The sequence below is a fragment of the Grammomys surdaster genome, unplaced genomic scaffold (assembly GCF_004785775.1).
Source record: "Grammomys surdaster isolate TR1022 unplaced genomic scaffold, NIH_TR_1.0 843, whole genome shotgun sequence".
Taxonomy (NCBI): Eukaryota; Metazoa; Chordata; class Mammalia; order Rodentia; family Muridae; genus Grammomys; species Grammomys surdaster.
Window position 1 is genome coordinate 28592 of NW_021605262.1, and position 9431 is coordinate 38022.

Consider the following 9431-nt stretch of genomic DNA (forward strand, 5'->3'; position numbering starts at 1 on the left):
CGCTGAGCGCCGGATGTGGGCGGTGCCTTAGTGCCGCGCACGCGCCGGGGTGTCCCACGGGTAAGGGACAGTGTCCGCGAACGGCGCTCCCGGGACGCGGAAGCTCCGCGTCTGTCCTGTCCCGGGTGCGGCTCTGAGCCGCTCGGTAAGTTCCGCGAAGTTAGGAGCCCCGGTTTCCCCACGCGTGCTCCAGCGTGCTCCGTGGACTCCAGCCCGGCCACGCTGCGCCTGCCTCTGCCGTTGCCCTGTTCCGCTTCTTTTCTGTGATTGTTTTAACTAGTGCGTGCGCCCCAGCCCAGCCGCCTCCATCGCTTCTCCGCGCATGTTGCCATGCTTTGCCCGGCTGGTACCCGGAGTTTGAATCATGCCGGCTGCTCCTCCTCTCTCGTAAATATCACCTTTGACTTTTCCTTCCCCCGACACGTGAGTCTCGAGATTTGAAAGGAGGTAGAATTTGAATTCCAGCTCTTAAGCTCCCAGCTTCACTGGGCGCGGTGGTTTTCCCTTAGCTGGAAAAGCATCAGCCAGACTAACTAAATTATTGTAACCTAGCCCATAGGCAGGACTTTAAGTAAGGGGTGGGCAGCGATCGCAGCTATGGTTAGGAGCCAGCATCTCACCCAGACATAGTGAGGCCACAGGAAGTCAGTCCTATGATGCTTCAGTGCACCTGACAACACTAAGCCACGGGAAAAAAAATCCAGAATGAGCCAGAGTGCAGCTAAGTCAATGAGTTCTGATGAATCAGAAAATAGGCTCTTTTGAAAACTGAAGAGACACGTGGGCCTGAAAGCCTTGAGTAGTAACCGATGTGTATGAATATGATTATGGGGTCTGGGGGGGGGCTATTTAATCAGCAACCAACTTTACATATTAAAGGAGGCATGTGTTGGTGCACTCCCTTCATTTTGTCCCTAGAACGCGGTCCTTGAAGAGGAAAGCTTTCTAAAGGTACGTTGTGGTGAAACATTAATCTGAAATCCTTACATACACATATGACTCAAGGAGTTTAGATTTAAGGCATAGTTCATTAAAAAAAAAAAGCCTTTGTAACACTGCCTAGAGAGAGGTGTGCATGTCTTCTACAGGTGACTTGGCTAGTTAAGGTGAAACTGTTGGGTGTCAGCCAATTAGGTGTGGAAATCAGGACCAGGAGAGTGGGGACCCCCTTCCCAGGTTTTCTGTTTCCTCGATCTTTAGGAAAAGTAAGCCTTGCTTTTAAAAATATTTTAGCAAATCTCTTGTTTTTTAATTTTTGTCGTGGGATACCCAGTCTCAGTTTCATAAACATTGATGTTAAGTCGTCTTTCTCAGCGTTTGATCGTGTTTTTTTTTTTTTTTTCTTCTTACGCTAAGTCGCGTGTTGTGAATCCTATGGCATGGCGTTCATCACCCTGAGGAGGGCCTTTTGTCACACGTCTGGTTTTTGGATACCCGGAGCTGTGGAAATTCACCCTGCCAATCACGTCGTCCGAAAGGCAGTCAAAGATCGCCTCCGTGTTTGGTTCTGTTCCCTACAACCTGAGCTGTCCAGGGTCAGATTCCATCACGCGTACTGTAAAAACTTCCACTCAGAAAACGGAAATGACCTTCATCCAGTTGGCGAGCCATGGGTCTCTCAAGCACAGGAATGGAGCCAGCCGGAACAGAGTCTTAGAAACGAGGATGAAGAGATGGTTTTCAGGAGACTGAGCAGCTCTGCCTCCTTTGAGGAAGTGCTGAGTTTCGTAAGTACCCTGGACCCCCTGCCTGTCGCTCTGGCGGCAGCAGCTCTGCTCAGGATCTGTGAGATAGGGACCAGGGATGGTAAGCAAAGGCTGCCAACAGGAGTTCTTGAGAACCCCGTCTTCCAGGCTTTGTGCCTTAGGTGTGAGCGGGACCCCTCACATCTGACCAGTGCTGGTTTGGTGACGGCTTTGCAGTCTCTGCTTTTGTTGCCGCCTGTAGATCCTCAGAGTCGCTTGATGCTGAGTCTCATGGCAGAATGCCAACGTCGCCTCCGAAGAGGCGGCCTGGAAGTCCACCATCTTTGTGTTCTTGGGGAAAGTCTGGCTCGGCTTCAGGGTGCAAGTTGTGAGACCCTGAAGCTGGTTCTCTCCCATCTGCAGAGTGAAAATTTGGAAACGTTTGCTCCAGAGGACATTGTGTCCATTTATAGAATTCTGCAGGCGTGTCCTGAAGAAGTAGACAAACACCAGACGTTTTTAAACACAGTAAACAACTTTTCCCCTTCAATAGTTCCCTACCTGAGCCCTAAATCCATTAGTGATGTTCTAAGTGCCTTAGTGGCCCTGGACCAGACTCACGCACGACCACTGCTGATAAAACTGGGCAAGTACGTTGTGAGATACATTCCCCGGTTTACTAACGAAGAGCTCAGGAAGGTCTTGGAGGCGTTTGTTTACTTTGGACACAGTGACAAATTTTTCACAGAGGCCTTAGAGCAGCACGTGGCCGCCCTGTGCCTCGCCCTGGACCCTGCCATTGCCGTCTCCGTGATGGAGTACTGCAGCCGAAAGCGGATCCTTTCCAAGCCCATCTTCAACGTAGTTGCGGAGATCTTTGTTTGCCAGTCGGAAAAGTTCTCACCTACTCAGATCTCTGAACTGATCGAGCCATTTGGAAAACTCAATTATTTGCCACCCAACGCCCCTGCCCTGTTTAGGAAGGTAGAGAGCGTGCTCTTGGCTCGCTTACGGCACTTCCCACCAAAGACGCTGTTGAGGCTCCTCCACTCCTGTGCGCTGATTGAACGCCATCCCGTCAACTTCATGCCGAAAATATTCAGCCCCCTTTTCCTTCAACGGCTGCAAGGTGAGGCGGCTAAGAAGTTAATAACTTGGGATGTGCTCGGGCACTGTTTACATTGACTCATAGCTCTGGTGTCGTTTAAGACCGCCTGCTTCAGGAGTAACTGCCTTGTTTTATAATCATAATCCCTCATTGACATGCCAGCATCCCAACCCAGCAATCTTTAAATTTTGTTTTTTCAGGTAAAGAGTCATATTTGGACAGATTGAGCCTGGCACAGCTGACCCAACTTTTCCTGACCTCCGTCCTAGAGTGTCCTTTCTATAAGGTGAGAATAGGGACATGAGTGGAGTGGCTTTATGTCCCCAGGATGCTCGTCTTTTGTGCTCTCTGACATCTTCAGTTTCTTTTGATGTTGGTGCCAAACAGCAGAACTTTCTCTTAGGTTGGACTGGTCCTGGACATCTTGTGGCTCCTGTCACTTTTCCTCATTCTTGTCCTGGAAGATGGGTCTCTGACCATGTAGTCCCTTAGACTTTATCAGACACAAGAGGTTCCCTACTCCAGATCTCCCAGCAGGCTCTCGCACTTCACTGCTGTGTAACTCTGGACCGCACAGAGGCGGAGTTGCTTCTGAGAGGCTCCTTAAGCCACGCCCAACATGCTGCTGTAGTTCAGCTGGCGCTTGCCTTTTCCACACAACCCTCCCTGTTCTCATAACTCACAAAGCTTGTGTAGAAATGGCATCCCCAGGCCTGGCTCCCACAACTGCCCCGTGCTCACATGCTGGAGAGTGTCTGATGTGAAGAGTAACGTCCCTGAATCAAACCAGAACTCTAGTCTGTAAAGCTGCTTGGGCTGCTCTAAGTCTGTCTACCCCTACACCCTTGAAAGCGTGGTGTCAGCATCGGTCTCTCTGCCCAGATTTAGGTAAACAGTGTGCAAGCCCTGTGTGCAGCTTTCCCATTTGAAGTCATGGGGTGAACAAAGGAGGTTGGTTTTCTCTCCAGCATGTGGTGGCCATTCCTGAGTCCTGGATATGGAGCATAGGCCATGGCTTTGAATTTTGTGGCATTGTTCTGACATTCCACGCAAAGCATTTCAGGTTTTTGCTGGTTTGTCTCTGTCATCAATGCTGTAATAAACATTCTTACGTGTCTTAGCATCCTACAGTCTATAAAAACCTATGAAGTAGATTCTTAAACAGGTGGGTTGAGGTGGGGGTTCCTGAATGAATTTTGGGTAAAGGTGGACATTTCCCCCTAGCAGAGACACGCATCATCTGTGCCCAGCGGTAGATGAAGGGGACAGCCATGACTTCCACGCCTCAGCTGCAGTGGGGTTGGTCCTTGGAAACCTAGTCATTTCTCCCCTGAGAGGGACTGCCCTGCCCTGCCCTGCCCCGCCCTGCCCTGCCCTGCCCTGTGTTTGAATTGCATTTGAATGAGCAGTAAGGGCCTTGAGCCTGCTTTCAGGTGTTTATTGTTAATTTAGATTTCCTGCCAGTTGTCTTTGTACAGCTTTAATTCAGTGTGAGACAAGGGTTAGCAGTTCTAACTGTAAGCTCAGATGAACCCTTTCCTCTCCATGCTGTTGTCATGGTGTTTATCACAGCAAAAGAAAAGCCAACTAGAACACTACTGTAGAAAACCTGAGTTGAGAGGCAAGTGCTGGAGTCTATAATCCCAGCCCTCAGGAGGGAGAGGCAGGCAGATCCGTTGAGGCCAGGAGGGTCGGCTACACCCAGAAATCCTTGTTCAGAAAACAAACAAACAAACAAAAATTATAGTTGGGAGTGATTATGACCTTGAAGTAGCTCCATGCATTCCAAAGAAGCTTTTAACCTGAGTGCTCCTGTGTGTATTTTACTCATTTAGAAAAGGTGAGCTATGGTAGCCATCTAGTTTATTGTCATTTTGAGGAAATGATGTACCCATTTGGTAGAAACATGCCATGTACATAGAGTAATCTTAGGTCAGTCTTTATCCCAGTAGCTTTCAAATCACGCTGTGGCCTTAACGTCTGATTTTTCCTTTCTATGTTTACACGTATGAATTTTAGGGCCCCAGACTTCTCCCTAAATATCAAGTGAAGTCATTCTTCACGCCATGCTGCTCCCTAGAGACACCCATGGATCTCCATCTCTATAGGTCTGTGGTGATCGGACTGATTGATCTTCTAGGATCAAGACTGTATTTTGCTTCAAAAGTGTTGACGCCCTATTATTATACCATAGGTAAGTAGCTAGGGGGCTTGTTTTGTCAGAAGCATCCTGTCCATGTTGAACCATTTGTGGACTTAGTAGCCAGACATGTGTGAGATGCAGGACAGAGCCTTCCCTCCCCTGAAGGGGAGCAGAAGGAGAGGTCAGCAGAATTGTGTTAGGGCCAGGACTCTAGAGTTTCACACATTAGCCACATAGTAGCAGGTTGTCCTGGGCACGGCACCTTAGCCTTTCTGCTCGATCCCTCATCTGCTGAATGAGAGAAGGAACAGGGACCTCCAAGACTGATGGAGCAGTAGAATTGTGAGTCTTCAGTGACATCCTGGGCGCTGTAATCCAGGCCTGTGTTCTCTGTGGCGCCATCAGCATACGAAGCCATCTAAATACACGTTTGAAGAGTTTTAAATTCAGTCCCTTATCACACTGGCACCCGAGCTACACTACAGGTAGACATGTGACTCATTACATGATTAAATTAGACAAGCCCCGGAACAGATCCTCACCTGCTGCAGAGTCCTGTTGTACAGCGCTTGGGAAGGGGGGTCATTCTTCCCATGTGTCCCTCTGCCCTAACTGTTCGCTCAGATTGCTGAGTTAAAGGGGATAATCACAAAAGATGAGCTTAGGACACATCTCACTTCTCTCTGACGGGGCTCTTTGTACAGCGTGGATGGTAGTGTCTATGAGGGAAGGAAGCAGATGTGGTGTGCTCATGAGCCTCGTGTGGGATGTGGGGTGCTTTCTTTACATGCTATGTTAGTTGATTGTATGTCAGCTTGATGTACGCTGAGTCATCAGAGAGGAAGAGCCTCAGTTGAGGAAATACCTCCATGAGATCCAGCCGTAGGGCACTGTCTTATTAAATGATCAATTGAGGAGTGTCTAGCCCATTGTGGGTGGTGAGCTGATAGCCTTGGGGTCTGTAAGAAAGGAGGCCAAGCAAGCCTTGGGAATTAAGCTAGTAAATAGCACCCCTCCATGGCCTCTGCATCAGCCCCTGTCTCCAGGATCCTTCCATGTTTGAGTTCCTGTCCTGACTTCCTTTGATGATGAACAGCAATGAGGAAGTGTAAACTGAATAAACCCTTTCCTTCCCAACTTGCTTTTTTTGGCCTTGGTGTTTTGTCACAGCAATAAAAACGCTGACTAAGACACATGGGAAGAGGGCAGACCTGTAAACAGGGGTGACTCTGCAACTGCCTGGGTTCTTTACTCTGTATTGAAGGATTCAGTCCCCTTGTTCCACGAGGAAGCAGAAAGTACACGTACATGTTCTTGGCATTCTGTAGATTGCTTGAAACATCACTGTTTCAGAGTAATTGAGACTTTTTAGTTCAAAGCTGGCTTTCGTAGTCTGTGGGGCCAGTTAAATAACCGTTCTCACCATTGGTTGTGGCCATTACTTTGCAGCCTCGGCCCACTGATAGAGGCAGTGTGGAAGACATGAACCAGCACAAGGAACACAGGAAGATAGTGTTGTTGAGGGTATCACATGAGGAATTTTTCCTTTCTCTTGCCAGATGTTGAGATTAAATTAGATGAAGATGGATTTGTGTTGCCGTTTACAGTGGATGAGGATATCCATAAAAGGTAAAGTTACAGTAGATGGGGATATCCCCAAAAGGTAAAGAAAGTTACAGTGGATGGGGAATATCCCCAAAAGGTAAAGAAAGTTACAGTGGATGGGGATATCCCACAAAAGGTAAAGAAAGTCGTGGGTTTAAAGCTAAAGACTTAAGCTGGCAAACTGATGCTTTTCTTAAGTTCGACAAGCATGATTCTGGAACTTACTATACTGAGCTTCATGGAGACTGAAGCAGCAAGCACAGAGCCTGCATGGGTCTGCACCTGGTCTCTGTGTACGTGTTAGGGCTCCTAGCTCTGCACCAGGCCCCCTGCATATGTGTTACAGCTTTTAACTCAGTGGTTTTGTGGGCTTCCTGACTGGAAGAACAGTCGGGTCTCTGACTCTCCTGCCTGCTTTGGGACTCTTCCCCTGTTGGGTTACCGTGTCCAACTTTGATAGGCTTCATCGCATTTTGTCAAGCTTGGTTGTTAGCTCTTAGAAGCCTGTTCTTTTCTAATTAGACAGAAAGAGAGTGTATCTGGAAGAGAGGAGAGGTGGAGAGGACCGAGAAGGAGTCAGGGGAGGGGAAGCCATCATGAGGACTGTTACGAGAAAGGAATCTATTTTCAATAAAAAGGAAAACAAGTGAAAATAAATGCTAAACCTATCAGTTTTGGAAAAATCCTTTTGTCTAGTAAACAATAATAGAATTAAATGTATTCTCAACAAACTAGTAAACAATAATAGAATTAAATGTATTCTCAACAAACTAAAGGGTAGTCTATTCATGATTCATTTAAAAATAATAGTGTACATAGGGCTAGACAAATAATTTCTGGCAAGTACAGGCACACCTAGACTGTTTCATGAATGACAGTTACTTTTGCTTTCTCAGGGTGGCACTGTGCGTTGATGGGCCACAGCGATTTTGCTTGGACAGTAAGCACTTACTTGGAAAAGAGGCCATTAAACAAAGACACCTGCGGCTACTGGGTTACCAGGTTGTACAGGTATGGTATAACCTGCCTTTGTTTTTCCTTGAAAATGCAGTGTGTGTTACCAAAATTTGTTTTTTCAGTTATATACATGGACACACAGTACAGCTCTAAAGACTTTACTGGAGTGAACTGTAACCCATGAGCAGAGTAGAAACAGCAGAAGACGGGTGGGGCCAGACAAGTCAGTGACAGGCTTGCCTAGGCTGGTCCATCCTGCAGGATGACAGACTTCCTGTTGTCTATTCGAGATCTTATAGGAACGCCCCTAGTTACACTTCTGCAGTGCTAACTTAAGTTCTGTTCTGTCGATTCCGTGTACAAAAAAAGGCCCAAGCTGGATATCGATTGTATCTGTGATCTAAGCAAGAGTGGTGTGAACTCCCAAACCCTCCCCGACATTGTCTGGTCATGAATTTTACAGACCAAGCCTCTATTATAAATAGCAGTAAGTGACTTGACACTCCAGCAGACCACGAATGTTTAGTCTAGTTTATATCTTCAGAGTTTGCTGATTCAGTTTAAATTACTTGACTCACATTTTGTAGTTTCAAAGCTTGGTGTTTTCCAAACTGGCACATACCTATTTCCTTCTCAACATGCTTAACTCTGCCTTCAGAATTACTGTTAGCGGAGTAGCTTTTGCTTCAGCTTCTGTCTGATTTAATGGATAAATTTAGCAAGGTGGCTCCAGGGTCTTCAGCTACCCTTAGTCTTTGCAACATTATGTTTTCAGTAGGGATTTTATAAGGTCTGTTGGCAGAGTGTAGTAAACATGGATACACTCCTCTCTACCTTTCCGGTGGCTTTCCTGTGATGTCTCCTCATTCCCACATTAATTTTCTAAGAGCTAGCCTCGCCATGCAGTGTGTGCTCAGAAACCACTGCTTCTTTATTGCTTGCAGCCTGAACTAGAGACTTGGTGTTAGTTCCCAGGGCCGTGCATTATCCAGTCTGCACACATAGACCCCCTAGGCACATGGCTGCTCAGGACCATGTGTCACCCAGTCTGCACAGTTCAAATGTGTCTGCAGACCCTTCAGACCCATGCTCCCAGCTCTGGTTCTTCCCCATCCCTCTCTCCGCATCCCTCTGTTCTCTTCCCTTGCCCCATCCCTCTCCACTTCTTCCGCCTCGAGCCCTCCATTTCTCTTCACTTTCTCCCTCTGTCCTTGGTGTTTCCATAGCTGAGGCCATCTCTGGCTTTACATAAACTCCAGTGGTTCATCCACCTCCAGCTTAGGTTCACTTCTGGTCCCCCTCACGTTAGGACAGACTCCCTCCGTACTAAACTGTGCGGGTACCCAGCCTTCACATCCTCTCTCGGCTGCTCCTCTGGGCCAGCATTGCTCTGGGTGCTGGGAACTCTAGGTATAGACGTCGGGTATGACCTTTGTCCTTCCTCTGGTAGAGGAGGATGTAAGACCCAAGGTGGAGGGACAGCAGAGTCATCAGGAGTTTTAATGGTCGTTTTCCTTTCACAGGTTCCCTATCATGAGCTAGAGCTGCTTAAGTCAAGACTTGAATTGGTGGAATATTTACAAAGGAAGTTATTTTCTCAGAGCTCCACTGTCCACTGGTAACACAGGATGCTGGCTTCAGGATTCACAGTGAAATTACAAAGATCATATTTGTAAGAGAGACAGTTTAATCTGTGAATTAGTGACTATATGGAAATTATGTTTACAGACTTGGGATCTGAAAAGGGTCTGCGGTTTTTCTTATACTATGTATATGTATATTGGTGGTAAATTTGAAATTAATTTAATACTAGTATCTTAGATGCCTTCACTGCATCTAGCAGGATCATTCAAATGCAATAAAGCAGTGTAACAAGTAAATGTTAATTGTCTTGTTTTTAAGAATTATCTGCTAATAAAATATGCTTTTTAGA

At 47.0% G+C, this 9431-nt stretch overlaps 1 protein-coding gene across 3 annotated transcripts; it reads left to right on the top strand.

The window, feature by feature from the left end:
- Window positions 1-17: 17 nt before the first annotated feature.
- On the top strand, window positions 18-9431 carry Fastkd3 (FAST kinase domains 3). Of its 3 annotated transcripts, XM_028782716.1 has the most exons (8): window positions 52-145; window positions 1357-1727; window positions 2109-2814; window positions 2994-3079; window positions 4813-4987; window positions 6496-6565; window positions 7438-7552; window positions 9022-9431. In XM_028782716.1, exons 2-8 carry the CDS (start codon window positions 1380-1382, stop codon window positions 9118-9120), a joined length of 1599 nt encoding a protein of 532 aa, XP_028638549.1. In that variant the 5' UTR covers window positions 52-145; window positions 1357-1379; the 3' UTR covers window positions 9121-9431. The 3 variants fall into 3 exon arrangements, 2 of the variants coding, with proteins under 2 accessions (XP_028638548.1, XP_028638549.1); XR_003713279.1 differs by having other exon boundaries at window positions 18-145; window positions 1357-2814; window positions 6386-6565; XM_028782715.1 differs by having other exon boundaries at window positions 18-145; window positions 1357-2814.

Excerpts from the sequence above, each read along its gene's own strand:
- Fastkd3 (XM_028782715.1), top strand. The coding sequence starts at position 1,380 with ATGGCGTTCATCACCCTGAGGAGGGCCTTTTGTCACACGTCTGGTTTT. Across the intron at positions 3,080-4,812 it reads TAGAGTGTCCTTTCTATAAG|GGCCCCAGACTTCTCCCTAA; the intron begins GTGAGAATAGGG and ends TATGAATTTTAG. Across the intron at positions 4,988-6,495 it reads GCCCTATTATTATACCATAG|ATGTTGAGATTAAATTAGAT; the intron begins GTAAGTAGCTAG and ends TTCTCTTGCCAG.